Here is a 21,273-nt window from a genome sequence, read left to right as displayed (position 1 = left end):
TTATTTGTTCTTTATTAAAAGTAAAGGTTTTGTTTGGTTTCAATTAATTTTTCATTAATAGTTATCACAAATACTGTCAAGGAGGAGACCTGGAAAATAGTGATACCCAGGAAAGTTCTTTGATCACATGGAATTAGTTTCACAGGTTGAAGCCTGTTTATTTCTCTGGGGTGTAACATTTATTTACATGGCTTTTTGAATCTAAACAAAATTAAGCGCTCCACATATCCGTTTACAGTTAAAATGTGAGTAGGTTTTTCCAGTAATCATAGGAGCTAGTAGTGATTCTCTGGTTCATGTTTGTAAAATACTGGCTTCTGGAATAACATTTCTTAGAAACAGTGTATCTGCTTAGTAATTTAGTGCTGATATGCTGCTGTAGTTCCAGGCCCAGGAGAACAGAGGTGCTGCTTCAAAGGCAGTGGGTTCATACCTCAGTTATTTGCATGCGGGGACAGCAGGGCTGTCACCTGAACTTGAGCTAGTTTAAAGTGAAAACTAGTATTACCATCTACAGAACAGGTCAAACAAGGCAATCAAACCACCTGTTCTAGTCAGGAAAACACATTGGTTTTATGGCTTCCTATCAAACCAGAATATCAGATGTGCAGGTCATCAGTATGTCAAAGTATTTAAACTGGTATCACAGTGCAGTGCTTTATTAGTTGATGGAAATAAATAGTGAAATAAAACAAGAGCAAACGCTTTTCTAAAATGTACCTTGAGCCATTCTTAATTTGCTGGAGCTGACTAACAGGAAATTTACTGTCAAAGCACTTTAACACGGTTTTTTAAGTATTCCTCTTGAAATCAGAGAGGCTGGTTAGCAGGACTTTGAAGAGACAAGAATGCAGTGTGTTCTCTGTGTAATAAATGAACCCTCCGAAAGATTCATACAACCACTGGGTCTTTCTCATTTTTTCAGTCTGGTTTTGTCTCAGATCATGGAACCAGGAAAAGTGTGGTCAGTGCTTAACAGCATCCCTCTACCTTTCATCATAATCTGTATTAGATTCTGTATCAGTCCTGCCAGAAAAAAAAATACCTATTTCTACACCATTTCATGGAGATTCCATGCTGTCATAGGATTTGCTTTTGAAAAAACAAAGGATTAGAAAAGTTTATATATTACTAGAAAATGTATTTCAAGAGTAGTGCTGTATGGGTTTTCCGCTGGTTGAGCTGATACCTAAACTATTACTTATAGATATATGTAGCATAATACAGGTTATTATTTTTAAAACACTGAAGTATTATGAAGCAATATATATTTTATGTCCATTTCTCAAGTGTGCGCTGTGACAATCTTATTTTCATTTCTTCATTAGCAACTATTCTTGGTACCTTTTAAAATTTAAATTGCAACTGAAAATATTTTGGATGTTTCGGGATTAAGGAAGAAGAAAACAGTTGATTTGATATTGCATGCTTGTGTTTCAAAACTGTGCTTCTCTGCCTCCAGGTTGTAGAGAAAGGGGTCTTTGGGAATGTCCTTTGAAGAAGCTGTGCATCAAACACACTATGATCTGTGATGGTTTCCCTGACTGCCCTGACATGATGGATGAAAAGAACTGCTGTAAGTGCTTATGCAGTTTGTTGGTCCCATGAGGGGCTGATCACATTTTGGGGATCTCGGGGTGAAAAATAAATGAAAGAAAAAGGGTTTTCTACAACAGGAAAGGCTTAGTCATTCCCTCAGTTTCCTTTTCAGTTTTTATATGGCACTGATTTATCTCTTTCCTCACCTTGTGTCCTCTGTTGTTCACATCCTTGGATCTTTGCTGTCTCCTTGGTCACACCAGCCCTCTCTCCCTCCTTCTTGTGTCTTCATGCTTCTTTTCTTTATTCCTCTTAGCTCCTTGCCTCCTTTTCCCAACTTTTCTCAACTTCCTTCTGTATAGGTATAGCTGCTCACTGCTCTTTTTTTCTTGATTTCCACTTGATTTTCCTTCTGATCTGTTCTTCAGTAAATCTCATACGTCTCCCTGCTTTATTTGATTTCTCTTCTGCTTGACATTTCTTAGATTCTGTCTCCCCACTGGCCTCCACAGGCTGCTTCTACAGTCCAAGCTGTATCAGAGATGCAAAGCTTAGCATGGTACTCTGACGGTATGGGCATACTGCCTATATGCACACTGTAAGTTGGCTCAGAGTGCTGACAGTGTGCAATAGGCCCCTGGTCCCCTGCGGGAGCTGCCCTGTGTGTTCTTTTTCAACTATGCAACTGACTGGCTGGATGGGAGGAAGTGGAACACCTGCAAACAGCAGCTGCTTTGCAGGCTCCCCCCCTGCATGAGAAGCTGGGAGTGGGTGCCATGAGATGTAAGCTTCACTTGCATGAATATATTAGTGGTACACTGAATTCTCTTCTTCTGAGAAAACCTGGAGGGGGGACATGTCCCTAAGACAAGGAACTAGAAAAGATAATACAGGGTGACACTCAGCCTGCAGAAGAAAGAGATGCTTGGTAAACTTGGTTGAAAGCTGAAATTTTAGTTCTCGGGGCAATCCTGGTATTTCAGCATTTTTTGCTGGGACCATAGGATATAGTTCTACAATTTAAAAAAAGTTACTCCTGAGTCTCTGGAGTTGTGTTGGCAGGGACAGGAGGTGTGCTATGTGGAACATATGAATACATTTGCCAAAATGATTGGCATCCTGCTTATATCACTAGATCTAACTTTGTTTCTTCTTGGGAAGAGTCAGCCCACAGAATGTTTCTTATTCTGCTTTTCCTTGTGAAGGTTATACCATTTGACTTCCAAGTGGTCTGTGTGCTGTAATCTAAAAAAAGGAAGGTGCCATTAAAGATATTTGCTCATGATCACACCTTAAGATCATGGCAGAGAAAAGATTGAGGGCTTGAGTTAAGCTCGTCTATAGTTATCAGACTGCATTTCCTCTTTACATTCCAAAATGGCAGCAAAGCTTTCCCAGCAGAGGGCTTCCAGCTTCCCTGGAAGGCAGAGTTAGAGAGCTTTTTCTAGTGTTGCACACTTTATTCCAGAGCCAGAAAGATCACTTACATCAGAGTAGACAGCACTGACTGCTCTATCTCTATGGTTTTCACCGTGGAGTACGTTTTTTGCACTAGTGTTGCAAATAAATGCTTGGGTTCAGTCAAACAGCCAAACATAGGCAAAACTGAATGCAGCTTCCTTCCACGCATTATCTCCCTCTCTGCTGTCCTGCAGCTCTCAAAATTCCCTAATGATGGGGTTTATAGAAGCTGGAATAAAAGTGTGTTAGTGAGGGGGGTACTGTAATGCTACATGCCTGCCTTTTTGGAGGGGGTTTGATATGACTGTGGGAAAGCTAAAAGTCGGTTTCAAATGGAAGCTTTTGTGATTCCTGCACTGGACAGAGATTCAGGAAATCCTGTGAAACTAACTGTGAAGTGGAGCATGTCTATCTGTAAATCAGTTCCCCATCTCTAAAGTGGAAATAAACATAATTCCATGATTTTAAGCAGCAAAGGAATATCCAAAAGTGAATATAGAATTGCTGTGTATGAAAGTAAATATGTATGCATTACAATAAAATATTTTTTTCAGGTTTCATATGACAAGCCCACAAACAGATCTTGCACTTTCCAGACCCCCCTCCTTCCCTTTGAGTTGTGATTGCCTCTGCCACTGCATGACAGAGACCACCTTCGGCCTCAGTGACGTCCATCCTGAATTTTGTTGTAAATCTGTCTCGCTTTCTATCTCCATAAATCTGATCTGTGCCGGCCTTCACCCTCCTCCATTTCTTCACTCTCAATGTGAACTTCACATTCATCGTTTCTTTCTCAGAGTGAAACATGTTTTTGTCCTTGCAGCATTTTGTGAAGAGAGTGAACTTGAATGTGCCAATCATGAATGTGTGCCACGTGAGCTCTGGTGTGATGGGCAAGCAGACTGCAGTGACAGCTCAGATGAATGGGACTGTGGTAAGTTTCCACCATGGTGCATGCTGCCTGGAAGTGATGTTTGGGTGATGGTAGTAATCACTGGTGGTTTGATGTAGAATACAATTGTCATGATGGAGAGATGCTCCCTTTCTTACTAAAGGGAGGCTGGGTTGTGGCTGGGAAAGCATGCAAGAAAGTGGGCAAAAGAGAAAGGAAAGGCTCAGTGTGCAGTGTCATAGTGCAAAGATACAGGAAAAGTGACAAGGAACTTCTAAAATATGTAGATGGTGTGTAAAGTGTTGCAGATAGAAGAGAGAGGATAGGAAGACATTCAGATGTAGAATTCATTTGAGCAAAGCTTCTAAGCCCTGATTCTGTACTTGTGAAAATCAGTGTGAAACTCCCACTGACTACAATGCTGCAGGTTCAGAGCTTGTGAGAATATGATGGTCCTACTAGGTCCCCTTTGCACTGGCGAAAGACCTGCAGAACGATGTAACCTGCTATTACTATCTGTATTCAGATTAGGACTCATGTTTTTGTGTGATGTTAAAGTAAAACTCTCCAAGTATTATTCTTTAAATAAAAATGAAGGTGGATCTAAAAAAATTGAACTGAAAAGAAGCAAGTTGGAAAATGGTAGTATGTCCTCTGAGATTTCACTGAGTTAACATGTATTTCTATACATGACAGTAGTTTATATTACTAAGTTTTGAGATGCTTCTGTATTTTTAAATAAAGAAAAAAGGTGTACCGTGGCTTACAGAAGCAAGTATTTTGTATTCAAGTTGAAGTAGATTGTGCAAATATTAAAATATGTTTAACATTGTATGAACATTAATAAACAACAGCATTTAATAAAGCATATGCAACAGAGAAGAATTGTTCTAGAAATGCATATCTGAAAAGGGGTATTCTGGGATTAATACATACCTTTCTTGTGGGAGAAAAGCAAAAGCACCTTTAGCACATAGGAAAAATGCGTCATTACTGGCTATGTTAAGATTAGTACTATCAAAGTCAGGAATAGTTTAACTAAAACCAGTATGTATTTGGGGAAGAAATGCACACAACCCAACATCTTTTAAGGGATCCTAGAAAGGCAGGGATGTAAATTTTCATTTTGGGCCATTTTGCGAAGCTTTTGGTGTGTAATAAAAGTAGTTCACACACAGTTATGCATGGGTTAAGAGAGGAGCAATATGATCTTTCTTGTAAACAGTAGTTGTTTTTCTCTAATCACACCCACATATTGTTATGACAGGAACAGTGCATATTACTGAGACAAATGATGGTATCACTTATGTCAAGCAGCATTCATCCCACAAATTATTTCAGTGATTTCAGTTGGACTGTTTGTGGGGTAAAATATCATTTAACAATATTAAAGCTATCAGAAACCCATGTGAACCTGTGCTGGTGAGTCACGAGTGTTCTGGTTTATTCTAATCCTCAAGATGCCTTTGTTGGTTAGTGTCTCATGCACATCAATGTTAGCAGGGTTCTGGTACCCATGATTGCCTTGGTTTTGAATTACGTGGCTATCAAGCATATCAAATCAGCAAAAGTGCCAGCATCTTGAAAAACTTGTAAATGTAGTTGTATGTCTTCAGTATGACATTTATAAAACTGTGAAATAATAGTGAAGTTGTTGTTCTTTTTCTTTGCAGTTACCCTGTCTAAAAACATGAATTCCTTGAAGTTCCTGACCATTCACAGGTCAGCTGCTGATAACCATGTTTGTGCTGATGAGTGGCAAGAGAATTTAAGCCAACTGGCCTGCAATCAGATGGGTTTAGGGTAAGGTCAGTAGTTTGTAGCGTTGATGAATTTCGTAGGACAATTGGAGTGCTGGAGTTAGATGTGAATGATTGTTGATCACTGCAATGTTGGATTTAGTATGGAAATGGTTCATAGAGAAAAGAGGTAATTAAATTTTGTGAACTATAGCAGGAGCAACAGCTCACTAAAATTGAGGCCCTTTCACCACTGTATAAATGTTACATGATTGTTATTAAAAGTGTGTGTTGAAAAGATAACGATGTATTGCCAAGCCTTAATCTTTGAACTTGCAGTAATTGCTGAGGCTCAGAATTGTTTGGCAATGTGATAGTCTGTTCTTCCTAAAGAATTAAAGCAGACTTGTCTTACAAAATACAGGAAAATTTCTCTGCGTTCATTTGCATTCTGCAATAAGTACTGTGAGCTAGGCAAACATACATATATATAACTTGGGTATCTCTGACTAATAATTGTTAAAGATAGAGCTTTGTCTGTGAAACTTAGGAAAAACCATAGCCTCTATGCATCTTTCTCACTGCACTAAAGTGGTAGCTGCTTTATGGAATAGTTGATGCGATCTATAAATGTTGGATAAAATGCAAGTTCATCTGCTCTGATATCCAAAGCTGTCTCCTACTAGGAAAAGACAAACCTGGGGGTACAGAAGGGTATCTTTTTTCAGTGTCTGATGCCCAGACTGGATTAAGAAGTGTGTTTTCTGCCTGCCTTTTACTACCACATATACAGACATGCAATCTTGTTCTTTGTACTTTTCTTAAAAAACACAGTTTATAGTGCCTGCACTTAACCTCCTCTGTATTGCCTTGCACTGCGTGGATGCTTTACATCAGTTCCAACAGATGCCCTGAATCCAGGACCTCCCACGCTGAATGGACTGTCTGCCATTCTAACACACAATTCTGTACTCCTCTAGCTAGTTTACTATATCTAAAAAACATTGGCAGTATCTTAATGCTTTAACTTTATATAACATCCTAATAAGCTTTAACTCCTTTGATACCTTACAAAATAGTTATTGTTTTTACAACTACTTTGTTGTCTAAGAAAAAAACAATGGTCTTAACATTATGAATTTTTTCCTTCTTAATATTTCAATCTCCTAGTCCTAACAAAATTTGCTTAACCTTCCAATGATGCTTGCTGCTAGGAAAATGGAAGAGGTTATAAATTATCACAAGAACTCAGATTCCTTCCTTTTTTTCAGAGGTGTGCCTAGACTGAAATTAGCACAAGTAGAAACTTTTACCTTCCTCTTTCTTCACTGAGGCTTGCTAACGGATGTCATCAAACCTATCACTTATAAGAAATGTATGAGACACAAATAATTCTTAAATCTTGCAAATCCATTTTCTAACAGGGGAAGATATTCTACAAATCAATTTTTCTGCAAATTCTCTCTTGTAGTGACAGGTGACTGGCAGAGGGAAATTCCAGTTCAAATCTGAAGTCTGCAACTTCAGTCTGACTCTAATACTAATTTCTGATTCTTCCTGGCAGTTCTTCAGAAAACCAGAGTAGTGTTTGTCTTTCCTTTCTTAATGCCTGATTTTGTCAGTCACCTGAAACTTGATTTCCTTAGCTATTCTCCAAGTTTTTGTAAAGTGGCGATGCCAAAAATACCATACATTAGCTTTGAAGATCTGTAAGAATAAAAAAGATTATAATGCATTCACCAGAACTAACTTTGAAAAGGTGTAATATGAGTTAATATAATTATCTAATTCTTTTGTTAGCATTGCATAGGGGGTTCAGTGAAAATGTCACAGAGGTTAACTTTTCTATATGGTGGAGGATTGAATGATGAATTGGAGTTTCACACCACTGTGAAATCTCATCTAAAGCCATGAACTTCATCTGTTGGCAATTATGTCCTGCATACATTATTTTTTTGATTTATGATAGCAAGAAAGTCTGAATTTGAGATTTATAACACTGGTGTATTTAATAGGCTATTTCCAGTCACCGCTGAGGGAACAGGTAAATTAGACTGTAATTAGACTTGTTCATTAGACTGAAAAAAAATCCCTTTTTATCCTTTTTTTTTTCTTTTTTAATAAATATAATGTATGTTAAGCAGTGCTTTTCTTCAGGTATTCCAAATGGGAAATACTTCATTTTACTTCTTCAGAAAATGAACGCTGGGACTATAGAAATTCTGTCCATATTATAGCACCATGCAGAACCCCCCAGTTTTGTGGCTATGCAAATTTCTTTAATAATGACTTATGATGATACTTGATTTTGATTTAATAGTTCTCTTGTTTATTCTTAGAGAAAAACAGTGCATGCGAGATGTCAGAGTTGAGAATTCTTAATACCTTAGACCATGAATTACAATGAATGGTAGCATATGGTATTTTTATTTTCTGTAAAGCTCTGCAAGCTGTTTTTCATAACTGTATGTGGTGGTTTCCCAAATGACAACTCCCAGTTGTTATATAATGTGAGAATGTCTAAAATATGAAAGCAATGTCTAACAGCTTGTAGATATTTTTAATTCTTCAGCCTAGATTAATCTAAAAAAAATTAAGATAATTAAATGACAAGGGTTAAAGTTAGGTTAATTTAGCTGATAGTGGCAACACATTTTATAGAATATCAGTCTGTTTATAAGCATTGCATCTGAAGCAACGTTAAAGTTAATAGTATTCTGCCTATTGCACAAAATCTGAGCTATTTTCCTGACTGCTGGCCAATTCTAATTCCACATATTATGTGTTTCTACAGCTTTTCACAGCACAGCACACACAATGTGGTGTGTGATGCATGATGATCACAGAAAACTCTGCAAGTTCCAAGCAGTGTCTGAAAGGCTTTGGGCTAATGGTGGCTGTTGCTCAAGTTCTGCAGTGTGTGTTCTTAGCAGTTCTTATGCTAAGAACACACACTTTTTCCTCTAGTGCAAACAGTAGTAGTAGCAGTGTGTTCTATTAAATCTTTAGAGGACCTAGCAAAATAGAAAATTCTTCAGATTACATTTATTTGTTTAAGAAGAGCAGCAAATTATCAAATAAAATTTACTGAAAATAACATTACAAGCTGTGGTAGATTTGGAAAACTATTTCAGTAATTTTGAGCAACTGTAAAACTGTTAAAATATGTAGATTTTAATCAGTGCATTAGAGTTGTATTGGATTCAGTCTGATAGATTTTGTCTCATCTTTCATGTATATATGCACTTCAAAATTATTGGAATAAGACTTTTTCTGAAGAAATTTCAACCTAGTATTTCCTTGCAAATTGTGATGATTGCTTCAAGTAGTCATTAAGCATACAGTCACTTAGCTCATATAGCACTTTCTAGCTCCGTGATTGGATAGTTTTCTTTCTTTAAGTCAAAGGTAATTGTTGTTAGTGATTTAATAACTCAAACAACCTTGGAGCTGTCTGAATGTGCTCCTGGGCAACTGGCTGTAGGTGACCCTGCTTGACCAAGAGGCGTTGGACCAGATGACCTTCAGAGGTCCCTTCCAACATCAACCATTCTGTGACTAAGAGAAATAGAAAGATACATGAATACTGCCAACCAAAGAATTGGTTTTTATTCTAATTGTTGATCATAAATCCTTTTTCAAACTACTTTGTCACAGCTTGTACAAATGGCATTACAAAACCCAGTTTTTTTTTTCCCTAGGGGCTTCCAAATCAAATTTACTCAATTTAACACTAAACAGATATTAAAACTGTCAGTCCTGAAAATTTATTCTGGAATCTGCAGGTTGAATTGTTTTTTCTAGCTAATGTGTTATTACCAGTAGAACTATGGCAACACTTCTTAGTGAATAGTAATTCTGTAAAGAACGATGTTTAACAAAAATAACAGTGAATTCCATTCAAATTCAGTGAATAGTTTTAGTGGGGGAAAAAAGGTTGAGAAAGCGAGTTACTTTGTTTCAACTTTTTAAAATGAAACACTTAAAATTTGATTTCAAAACAATATTTTTCTCTGAAATGTGTCCATCTTTTTAAAACTAAAAGCTAATTAACCTTAAATGAAGGCCTTTACATTTAATTTGAAGCTGAATTAAGACTTCCAGGTAAGGAAATAATATATTTCTTTATTTGAATTTTTAAATTTAGATGGCCCCAAATGGTCTTTTTTAAGTTTAGCTACAAAAATCATACTTTATGAATTCTGTAACTTACAGAGACTCAAATGACAGTGTGTCAAGGCTCAACCCCAGCCAGCAGCTAAGCCCACTTGCTCACTCACTCCCCAGTGGGATGGGTGAGAGAATCAAAAGAGTGGAAGTGAGAAAACTCATGGGTTGAGGGTAAAGAACAGTAGGTAAAACAAAAGCCGTGTGTACAAGCAAAGCAAACCAAGGAATTTATTCACTGCCTCCCATGGGCAGGCAGGTGTTCAGCCATCTCCAGGAAGGCAGGGCTCCATCATGTGTAATGGTTACTTGGGAAGACAAACGCCATCACTCTGAACGTCCTCGGCTTCTTCCCCCAGCTTTGTATGCTGAGCGATGGCATCGTATGGTATGGAGTATCCCTTTGATCAGCTGGAATCAGCTGTCCCGGCTGTGCCCCCTCCCAGCTCCTTGTGCCCCCCCCAGCCTGCTCGCTGCTGGGCTGGGGTGAGGGGCAGAAAGCCCTCCGCTCTGTGTCAGCACCGCTCTGCAGTAGCGAAAACATCCCTGTGTTATTGGCACTGTTAATGGCACAAATCCAAAATGTAGCCCCTTACCAGGTACTATGAAGAAAATTAAATCTATCCCAGCCAAATCCAGCACACAGAGAAAAAGCAAGCAAGTTAACATATTTTTTTTTTCAGCGTAATTACATGTTATCTCATTCTTGATATGATTGAGTAGTTTATCAGTTAGGACATAAGACTATAGGCATTTTGAAACCTGGAAATATCACAGTGATTACCTACCTTCCACCAAAAATTTTAATTATGTAATCATATGTGCTTTACTTTTCTGTCAATGCTGTGAATCTTTTTCATTTCCCCTTTCTATGCCTCCATTATGTTTTTACATCAAAATTTCAGATTCCTCTGATTTCAGTGTTGTTAAAATCAAGCTTTTGATTTTTTTATTCCATAGTCTATGAAACAGCCATAGCTTTATAAAATTCTACTCAAGACCAAGAAACATCTTAACCAGTAAGTACAGACATGAAACAGATGCTGTTCCAGCTCTAAAATAGGCCTGATTTGTTTTATATTAGTGCCCATACACACGTTATTCATTACCTTCTGGCATAACACAAGGCTTCCTTTTTCAAGCCTGGTGTCACATGAGGCTTAAAATAATGGAATTATAGAAGCTGAACAGAAAAATGTTATGTTACTGTGAAGGGAGAAAGAATCCAGTTTATGGATTATACCTTATCCTAAACTTGCAATTTAATACATTTGAGAGAGTTTTCCAGAGTGGAATAGGGAGAATGAGGTATAAAAAACATTGCTGTAAAGAAGTAACCCAGATTTATCACTTTTCATGATGAACAGAATATTAACTTTGTAATGCAAAATTAGCCCTTGCCTTCTATTTTTTTTATTATGATTTAGTATCCAAGTCATAATGTTCCTTGTGTTTCGCTATAAACTATACTATAAACTTTGGTTGTTGTGCACAGCAATCAGCAGGTAGCAGGCTAGAGTGCTTTGAAAACTATTTCTGTAATATTTCCACTGTAAAACTTTTGTAATTAAATTACCCTAAACAATACTTTTCCCCATTGCGAGCGCTTTTGTAATGTGGAAGGCAGATTGGGTTTTATTTTCCTTTTTAATTCAAAGAATCCCTCTCTTAAACACACATAAGGGAATTCATAGCTTGAAATTAAATGTATTAAAGGAATATTCTAATTTTTAGGTTGAAATTTGAAAAACGAGTAAATTCTAATTTAAAATTTCCCACTCACTAGACATAAGTGCTACGATAAATTAGAATGTCTTGTCTTTCTGATTTTATGAGTAACTGATATTGTAGAAGCCTTGAGTAACTTTTCTTTAAATTGCCCTAGATTAAAGGAAACTTCTTAGATTAAAGAAATTAGACATGTTAGAATTGTATGTGCCCTTTGATGTCATTAGATCTAGCAGACATCTTTCTGTGAAGCAGCAAGACTAACTTGGCTGAGGCACAAGCTGTACAGTGATCTGGAACTGGAAGTGGAATTCTAGAGTAGTGGAGATGTAGTTTAAACTTACAAGAACTGGTACAGAACAACAGTGTAAGTATCTGGAGAAAGAATCAGAAAAGCCAGCGATACTAAACAAAAAAGTAAAGCAAACAAACAAAAAACCCAAACCAAAACCACAAAGAAACCTCAGTGAAACACGTTATGTTTCCAAGATGGCAAAGACTTAAGAATTAGGGTTGGAGCAAGAAAATAATAGGTTATACATAGCTCTTCAAAGTATCTAGTTTTGCTGAAATTCATCCAAGAGCATTTAAGATTTATGGCTATGGCAGATCTCCATTATGGCTGCCAACCACAGTAGCCAGCAGTTTGGAGAAGTTGTGGAGAATGGCTACACAAGGCTGAAACCTTAGGTATGCCGTCTTTCATTACAAAGAGAAAAAGAGTAAGATGTGAAAATCTGTAAACTGGTTACCTAGCTTCAATTATCAACAAATAATGCAGAAGTAAAGGTCTTAATGACAGACAGAATATATTTATCAACAACAAATCATGCCAGATTCCCTTCATTTGTTCTTTGAAAAGGCAGAGACACTGTGGATAGGGAAGAACTAGTTGATGTGATATATTTTTAACTTTCACACTATGTGAAATGACTTTTGAAATAAGTAAGGAGATATGGACAAAGATGTAATGATATGAGACTGTTGATGTTTCATTGTCAAATCATGAAGATGTATTGGTGGGGGGCTAGACACATCCCGGTGTGTCCAGGATGATATTCAGTATTGTCGTGAGTCATTCAGATGATAGGGTGGAAAGCACGCTTAATAATGGCTCAATCAGCATCAAGCTGGGAGGATCTGAAAGCATTTTGGAGGACAGGATTAGAATTGTAAAAAATTTTGACAGACTGGAGAAATGGCCTGAATTAACCAGGAGTGTTCGTCTAATCCCTTTGGTGTATTGAGCTTGTGTTAAATTTTAGACTAGATGGGGAGAGTTTGGAATAGGTCAGCAGGAACGACCAGAGACCCAGAAAGCATGGTCTGTGACAGAAGGCTGAAACCCCTGGTCAGTCAGGAGGAGGGAGGTATAGGAGCCTTCAGTTATGTAAAAGGCTGCTGCAAAGAGGCAAGGAATAAACTGTTCTCCATTTCCAGTGGAAATAAGACAGAAGTAATGAGTTTAAATGACAGGTAGGAAGATTTAGAAAAAACATTAGAAAAAAACTTGTTAACTGTAAATCCTGGAATATATTGCCTGGAAATGCTGAGGATTCTCCATCATTTGAGATTTTTACAAACAGGGCAGACAAAAATCTGTCAGAAAGAATTTAGGTATAGTTGATCTTATTTTGGATTAGGGGAATAGATCAGATAGCCTTATAAGATTTCTTTCAGCTGAATTTTCTGATAGTTAACTGGGTTTTTTTTACTATTTAGTGAAAGAAAGCCTCATGGAACAATTTTTTTCATAGGTCCTAATCCCACTTCATTCTTGAAAAAAGCATGGAGGGCCTAATGAAAATCTAGGTGAAAAACATACCTGTCTTTTACCACTAAGCTTGGTATTTCTGTCTTCAAATGTAAGAGAGAAAAAATAATCATAAAAAATCGCTGTTTGTTGTGCAGGTATTGTAAATTTACTTAACTATGGCACTTTTGATATGGTCTTGGAGAAGTCCATAGACTGACACTACAAGAACCGTAAAGGGTATTCATTGAGTGTTACATCTGACTCAGAAGCTCTAGCATAGTTCTTTTGAATGTAAAAATTTATTGTAGATATTTAAAATCAGACATGAGACAGTTGAATTTTTGTGGTCTGTTCAGTAATTAATTCTTAGAACACTATGGGTCTTAACATAATATTTCAGTACTCAAATGGTTCCATCCAAATAGCACCATGAGTCACATAAAGTCACGTGGACTCAGGCAGAATTTGTAAGTTATCTTGACAACCTGGTGGAAGATCTGGTCCAAAGATCACCACTCAAAAGGTGTGCATTATTGTGGCCATGGTATGAATGTCTTATGTTTGCAGATATTACTAACAAACTTACTTAAGCGATGTAGGTATTTCAGTGACTGTACTGTAATGTTAAAAGATGCTCTTATGTGTAAAAAAGCTGTTCTAGTAACTGTTAGCCTTTTGTAAGAATAAGCTCTTCAGTGTAGGTGCTGGTTAATACAGTGTATTCGTACTGTGCGACAGAATCATCAAATCCCCATTGTAATAGACATCTGGAGAACATCTAGTCCATCTCCCACTTGAAGCAGGGGTGTTGCCAAAATGAGATCAGCTCAACCACAGCTCTGTTTAGCCAAGGTTTGCAAACTTTGATGGACTGAAATTCCACAGTCTCTCTGTTTTAGGGCTGGTCCACCTTCCTAGCAAAAAATATTTTATTTTCAACCACTATAAGTCTCCAAAGCTGCAACTCTAGGCCATTTCCCCTTGCAACATCATTGAGAAAAGTTTGATTCCAACTCCTTTCCAAGCAGTGGCAGATTGTTATTGAATTGTCCCTTAGGTTCCTCTTCACAAGTGTAAACGAGCCCAGTTCCCTCAGCTCCTTCTTGTGTGTCAGTGCCATAGGCCCCTAGACAATTTGAAAGCCACCTGCATGACCCTCCCCAGTTTCTGACTATCCTCTTAAACTGAGGTGTCTCAAAACTGCATATGGTGTTCCAGGTATGTATGGTTTCAGTCAACAAATAGGGTTTCAATTTTGCTTATTGTTCCAATATGGGTAATAATTAAAAGCATTAGTCTAAAATCAACACCGAGTTTTTGAACAAAGCTGTTCTGTTATATGCAAACCAAAGGGGGAAAAAAGAAAAACCAAAAAAAAGAAAACCGCAGAAGGCAAAACAGACTTCTGAAAGTGTTTCATAAAAACGTTTCTTTATTTGGTTTGCCTGAAATCCTGAAAAATATTATATATGGCCACACATACCACTTTTGTGCAGATTGACTTAATTTAGGTCAGCTTTGGCAGGCCACTAAAAAAAATGAGCAAGAGAGCTAATTTCAAACTCAAAGATGTAGATTGATACCTTAAAGTAATTAGCAGCTTATAGCCTTGTGGAAGTATGTAAGAAATTCGGTAAAGCAAAAAATTCTATTGAAGAAATGATAACACCATGAGTTGATGGGGTGCAGTCCATTGAAAGATCCTTCTCCTCTTTTCTTTAGAGCGTGTCCATAGCAGAAATTGTGTGCTAGAGCTCCAAGAGGGGCTGAGGATACCCTGCTGCCTGCTGTGTTTCTGGAGCACAGGATGGGTCTGGCTAAAATGAGTCCCCATTGCTCTACCTCCCTCCTTTTCTCTGAGCGCTTTACAGGCCTTGATGTAATCTATACCTCTGGTATAGCAGCCCCTCCCTGGATGCTGAAAGCCTCAGACCCAGAAGCTCACACCTGCCCCAGTCCTTACTCCTCTGTGATTTTTGGCTCATGTTGTCTCATTCTCTGGCAATTCACAGTATGTGCTAACCAGTCCCCAGCTTGCTTCAGCTAGAAATGAGGCTCTTTCTATTTCTGGCTAATTCTAATTAAATAGATGAAAGAAGACATGGGGTGGCCCTTGCCTATCTGCAAGAAAACCTATTGTAAACATCATCAAGGAGGGAGTGCTCTATAAATTTTACAGAAGGCATTCTAAAGACATAAGTTAGGGCGTACTGTTTTTAAGTGTATTATATCAAGCTGTGACCACCAAGGAAAAAAGGCATAGTCATAATTTTGCTTTTACCAAGTGTAATACCGTGTATTAATAATTACAAGATTTCATATAGGCTTAAGTGTCTTGCAGGTTGTTGCCCTGGTTTAGAAGTACTTATCTACTTCATTATGATTATAGCATCACAAGCTGTAATTCAGAACTGCAGGTTTCAGCAAAATAACCCGGTATTTGGGATGATACAGGTTTGGATCCATCAGATGGCACAGTATTTGCACCCTTTTGAGTACATATTTTATAGATCAGACACAGCTACACAAAATACCACCGTACAGAGTTATGAACCGGTGAACATAATTGTTCATAGAAGATCGTAAGACAGAACATCATCTTAAGAAAAAAAAGTCTGTGTGTGTTTGGTGGGAAAAAGAGTGGGAAATAAGCAAGTGATGAAGATGAGAGGAGAGTTCAATGTGTTTGCTATAAGCAGGCACTGAGGAAGAAAGCTCTTTTTGCAGCTAATACTTTCTCTAAATGAGGAAAAACCCACAGTCTTTAGAAATGTTCATTATTATCTGCCTGCACATTCTGGGTAGTAGATCGTGGAATGGTATTTGCTTAATATGCCCAGAGAAGGTTCTGAAAAACAAGTCATGCAACAGGCAGGATCCAGGGCTGTGACCTCAGAGCCTAGCTAATTCTGCCAGCCCTGCTGAAAACATTTCCACATGGTTGCATTGACAATTTTACCATAAAACAGAATTATTTGATCTTTTTTAATTTATGCAATCAAGGTGGGTAAAGGATGCTGCACTTTTGTAAATATTTAAAAATAAATATATTTCATACTGAAAATTTGACTTAAAGACAAACTACTAATATGGCTGGCATTCATAGGTACTGCTATGAGAGACTGAGTGGAGAGGCAAATTTTAGGACACATCACAGTTTTTCTGAACTTTTCTCACTCTCTTTTCCATTAACTAGGATTTAGAATTTGGCCTTTGACCAGCGTTCAGGACAGCAGTCCTTGAATGTCCTTGTCATTGACAGGGATTGATGGCTAATCATGGATGATTCTGTGCTGGGAAGTTGCATAACTTGCAAAGCCATTTTAAAAGTACACTGTTTTTTCCATTTAGCAATTGCGATTTACTAAAACAGCAATTTCTTCAGTGGCTTGAGTCTATCAGGCCAAAACTAAACTGAGGAAGTGGATATATGAAAGTATCTCCTGGTGAACCATTCTAACTTACTTTCACATTCCTGTTGGCTTGCTGCAGGACAGGTTTGACGTTGTCACCTGTGATGTGTTCTATTCTGCAAAGCGGACAGCTTGGACTTAGAGATACTGTCAAGGATTATTAACAAGACCCGGCGTGCTATTTACTGTTACCTTCTAATGGATTTCCAAAGACAGGAACTTAAGAAAATATTTTTTGTTTTACCTCTTCTACATATGAAGATCTATTTTTTTTTTTTGTATTTTTGGAGGCAAGAAACTGTAGAAACAGTATGTCAATGTATGCACTACAGTAAATGCCACCAGAAGGCTCTTGCTGTTCCTGATTCCAATTCTGTTCTTGTCAGAAAATGCAACATAAGTGACAGTAATATGTCAGCTGGCCTGGCTTCTTGGCATGATTTCATTCCCCTAACTATGATTCTGCCACACGTGGCTTTGGCATAACATTTAGCTGTGTATCTTTGGAGTAAATGGGAGGCGTTAGGGCCTCATCACCTTCATAACTGTAACACAGAAACCTATTGGAAGGTCTATGAATGTCTTTCATTTGTTTCAGAGGACCATCCAAAACAGAGATTGTAATAGAGAATGAGGAAATGCAGAATCAAAAATGGCTGAACCTGCACTCAGACTGGAAGAACAGAAATGCATCCACTGTACATGCACTTCTAGTGAATGGGTAAGTAACGTACATGAGGTTTGTTTCACTGTTGTGGGTAGTCACCTATCAATGGAGGATGGCAAATTCCCTTTGGTAAGCTCTTTTTTTTCCCAGGTATCTGTGTATAAATCCCAGCACATACTCATGCAAGTTGTTAAATTAGTCTTTAACAATTTTAGTGTCTACTACAATTTTAGTCTCTTTTGAGTCCACCTTGTGAATCCTAAGGGGCCCATTCTGCTAGACTAACAGCATTTGAGTGACATAGAGGTGATGCCTTTGAAGCACCCGGACCAGACAGCTTCATTAAATCCCTGCTGACCAAGAAAGTCCCGTAAGTACGATATAGCAAAACCTGCAGCAACATCTTGCCACCCTCTGCAGCCCATGAAGTTTGGATTCATACATCTGAAGCAACCACAGCTTCTTCAGCAGAAGCTACGTCCACTTACAGCAGGTTTCCTTAGCAGCTCCTCTGGCTTCAGAGGGTGGCGTTTCTTCAAATTAACTTGACTAAAGAGGTAGTTGTTAATGAGAAGCCAGGATCTCATGGCTGAGACATTCAAAGTGTGACTTTGAGACTGAAAAGCCAAGGAAATTAAACATCCAGGACAAAACTGGGAGAGCCACCTAATCCCCATCTGCAACTACATTCTTCAGGAAGCAGACTTGTTTCCCTGTTCTCTTCCAAATGCCTAGATTTCAGAACATCCTTCTTCCCTAGAAAATCATTCTGTTTCACAAGGAAAGACTGCCTTGGCCAAAAGCAGAGGTACAACATGTGTGAAGGCAGAAATCTGAGGAATACACCTACTTTTCTCTTGCTTGATTCCATTATTTTTTGTAGTGGAACTCTTCTGTAATGGCAGAGTACTAAAAAGATTGTGTCTCCGTGTGCCTACTTTTGCTTTCCTTCATCTCAGTTTAGTGCTACTTCTGTTTTACGTTACTATCACTTCTTTCCTCTCTCATCTGAAATTTTTCAACAGAAATGATATTTTTTTGTTCTAATACTTCTGCAAACTTCCTGGTTTTTTTCAAAACACCCAAACTTTTAGGGCATGAAAGATCATCTGCTATCAAAGGTATTTCAAAGAAAAATTATATCCTTCAGCTGTAAAGGAAGAGGAGAATGGCAATCTCTCTGCTTTCAGGTGCCATAAATTAAGACTTGACAGACTGTACATCCCAGCTGACCTCAGAGCTGGATCAGTGCCCAGAGAGCAGAGGTAGTCTGCAAAATATGTAGCACCCACTCATGAAATGCATTGTAAAGCTGAAATAATATTTTGAATTATCCCCAGGCAGATGCTAGAAACCATGGATGATCTGGCATAAGAAGTTCCTTGTGTTTCTTTTTACAGTTTGGGGGAACTTTTAACAGCTGGTTCACAACAACGAGTACAATACCTGTGCTGATTTGAGAATTACCAAAAATTACATCAATTAATTGAGATTTCCACCATGTTCTTGTTTCAATATGTAGACAGATGTGTCGAAGCAGAAGCAAAGTGGCTGTCTTTTGCACTAAAGAAGGTAAGAAAGTTCATATAAACCAGTTGTTTTTCAAAATATGTTGAATTGCTTTAACAAATGCAGATGTTTAGTACCAATTCATTCTGAAATTTGACTACACTTCTGAAACATCCAGTTTTGCATTGTTTTTTTTCCTATTCAGTTTCATCAGCTTTTCTTATTTTTTTACTACAAAGCTGTGTATTGCAGTAGCCCAGTCCTGCTCCCACAAAATGAGTTTTGTCAGCAGTCAGGTTCCAAGAATTAATTTGATAAAACTTCCTGCTGAAAATATCCTTCCCCACCACAGTGGTTAGTAGGGTATCTGCCTGGGCGTTGAAGCTGTGATCTGTTTAGGTGTGAAGCTCAAGAGGACATAAGAACCTGAAATAGAAAGCTGCAGACTAAATCTGTAGGCACAGCAGATTGTGCAAGTTTAAGTGGTTTGAAAATGCAGAAATTCTTCATCTTCAATGAAATCATGTTCTACAGGCAAGGGGAGCTTTGTTGAAGAACACTTAGATTATGAATTAGCTTGACACAGGGAAAATTAATCACAAAGCGTGACCTACATTTGGGAAGCTAATCAAAACATTTACTTACTTATCAGGAAAAAAACATAAAAAAACATAGGAGCCTGTCAAAGATGTTTGCTTCTAACATACATTGCTTTAAGTCTACTTAAAACCTCTTGCCCTCTTCAGTGAATACAGTAAGAATTACAAGTTACAAATAACCATGTCTTCAGTTTATTTCCTCACCCCTAATATCCTGCAGATATATGCAATAGCAGCATACCGTACCTTGGGAGGCTGACTGCAGAAACTGTTGGTGTTCTTTTGTTCTCTGAATCAGACCAAGTATAAACAGGATAAATAATATCTGCCACCTTACAAATCCAGAATATAAAGTGATGGGCTAACTGTTTCAGAAAAGTAACTGTCTGGCCGATGGGAATCTGGTATAATTTCCAGTGGAAGCAGGTTATAAAGTAGAACGGACAGAGTACTAAAATGTCTTCAAACACTCTCCCTCAGTAATTTCCACAGGAAAGCACGCTTGCCGCCGTGTAGCTGAGTAAACGGTGTGACATTCACCCCACACCCATCTTACAGAAAGCCTTACTATTACTGAGCAGATTTCCCAGAAGTGGTGCTTATGGATAGTACAAAGTAGCCCAAACACATTGCTAGCTGACAGAGAGACAAGGATAAACCCACGAAACTTTCCCAAGGGCAGCCTGGTAACTCCTTAGAGAAAGGCAGTCAGGGTCCCAGGCTTAGCTTGGTTAATATTTCAGGCTCAGCCGGCCAAAACTAGTATGAGGAGAGCAAATCCTTTGATATAAAGAAGGGATGAAAATGGCTCAGTGTGTTTGATATTATTGTGTGGTTGTTGATGACTTTATTGTTCAGTGTAAAATGCATGACTCTGCTACTACTGCTTTGTGCCCGGTTTTCTTGTAGAAGGTCTTGTATGCACCGCTTTTGTGGTAAAAAGTAACTCTGTTCTGCATCTGTTCCTTACTAGACTGTGGCCGTCGCCCAGCTGCTCGCATGAACAAGAGGATCCTTGGTGGCAGGACCAGTCGCCCAGGCCGATGGCCGTGGCAGTGCTCCCTGCAGAGTGAGCCAAGCGGACACATTTGTGGCTGTGTTTTGATTGCAAGGAGATGGGTTTTGACAGTAGCACACTGCTTTGAAGGGTGAGAGGGCTCAGGTTTACTGTTCGTATAAACTTGCACGTGTGAATTACCAAGTCCTCCCTCCTCTACCAAACGCGCCAGGGCTAGGTGATGAACTTTGCAGAACTGCAAATCAACAAGGCCTGGTTTTATGAGACTGAAAACCAGAAAGTAAATGGTATGAAACAACATTAGCTTAGGTTTTCACATGCTTTATTATTCATTGGTGGAGCCTCTGCTGATGAAAGCTAAAGATGCTGTGACTTTCAGCAGGAAACAGAAAAAAGGAAGAAGACCAAACCACTAGTCCTATAGCTCTTATACCATTGCCGTAGTTTAAAAAAAATCATTTATACAGCACCAGCATAGCAGTAACCCTGGAAAAATGCTATGGACATTAGTAAAAAGGAAAACTGAGTAGTTGCAGTGCAACTTGCATATTGAAGTCACTGCCTTTTCTAATTATAAACACTCCTTTATTAGGATTGCAACCATTAAAAAGTCAGTATTAATCACTACTTGGTGCCTCCTAGTACCTGAAGCCCTGTGGTGGATGGACGGTCTGGAGCACAGTGAAGGTTTATGTGTCTGAGGACTTGTCTTGGTCATTGTCAGTTTTTTGGTGCTAACCATCATTGCTTTTTAATGAACCAGAGATTTTGGAAGGAAGTTTACC

The 21,273-nt window shown here is 38.3% G+C and overlaps 1 protein-coding gene across 3 annotated transcripts in view; it reads left to right on the top strand.

The window, feature by feature from the left end:
- The window catches only part of CORIN (corin, serine peptidase), a 144,268-nt gene that overhangs the window by 115,241 nt on the left and 7,754 nt on the right, over positions 1-21,273 (top strand). For all 3 annotated transcript variants that reach the window (XM_080403912.1, XM_080403910.1, XM_080403911.1), the window contains 6 exons: positions 1,463-1,576; positions 3,824-3,934; positions 5,566-5,695; positions 17,294-17,416; positions 18,885-18,934; positions 20,444-20,618. In XM_080403912.1, coding sequence (XP_080260038.1) covers positions 1,463-1,576; positions 3,824-3,934; positions 5,566-5,695; positions 17,294-17,416; positions 18,885-18,934; positions 20,444-20,618 — 703 coding nt within the window. The remainder of the gene's footprint in view (positions 1-1,462; positions 1,577-3,823; positions 3,935-5,565; positions 5,696-17,293; positions 17,417-18,884; positions 18,935-20,443; positions 20,619-21,273) is intronic.

Source organism: Falco punctatus, assembly GCF_963210335.1.
Source record: "Falco punctatus genome assembly, chromosome: 1".
NCBI lineage: Eukaryota > Metazoa > Chordata > Aves > Falconiformes > Falconidae > Falco > Falco punctatus.
This window is presented reverse-complemented; position numbering and strand designations above follow the sequence as displayed.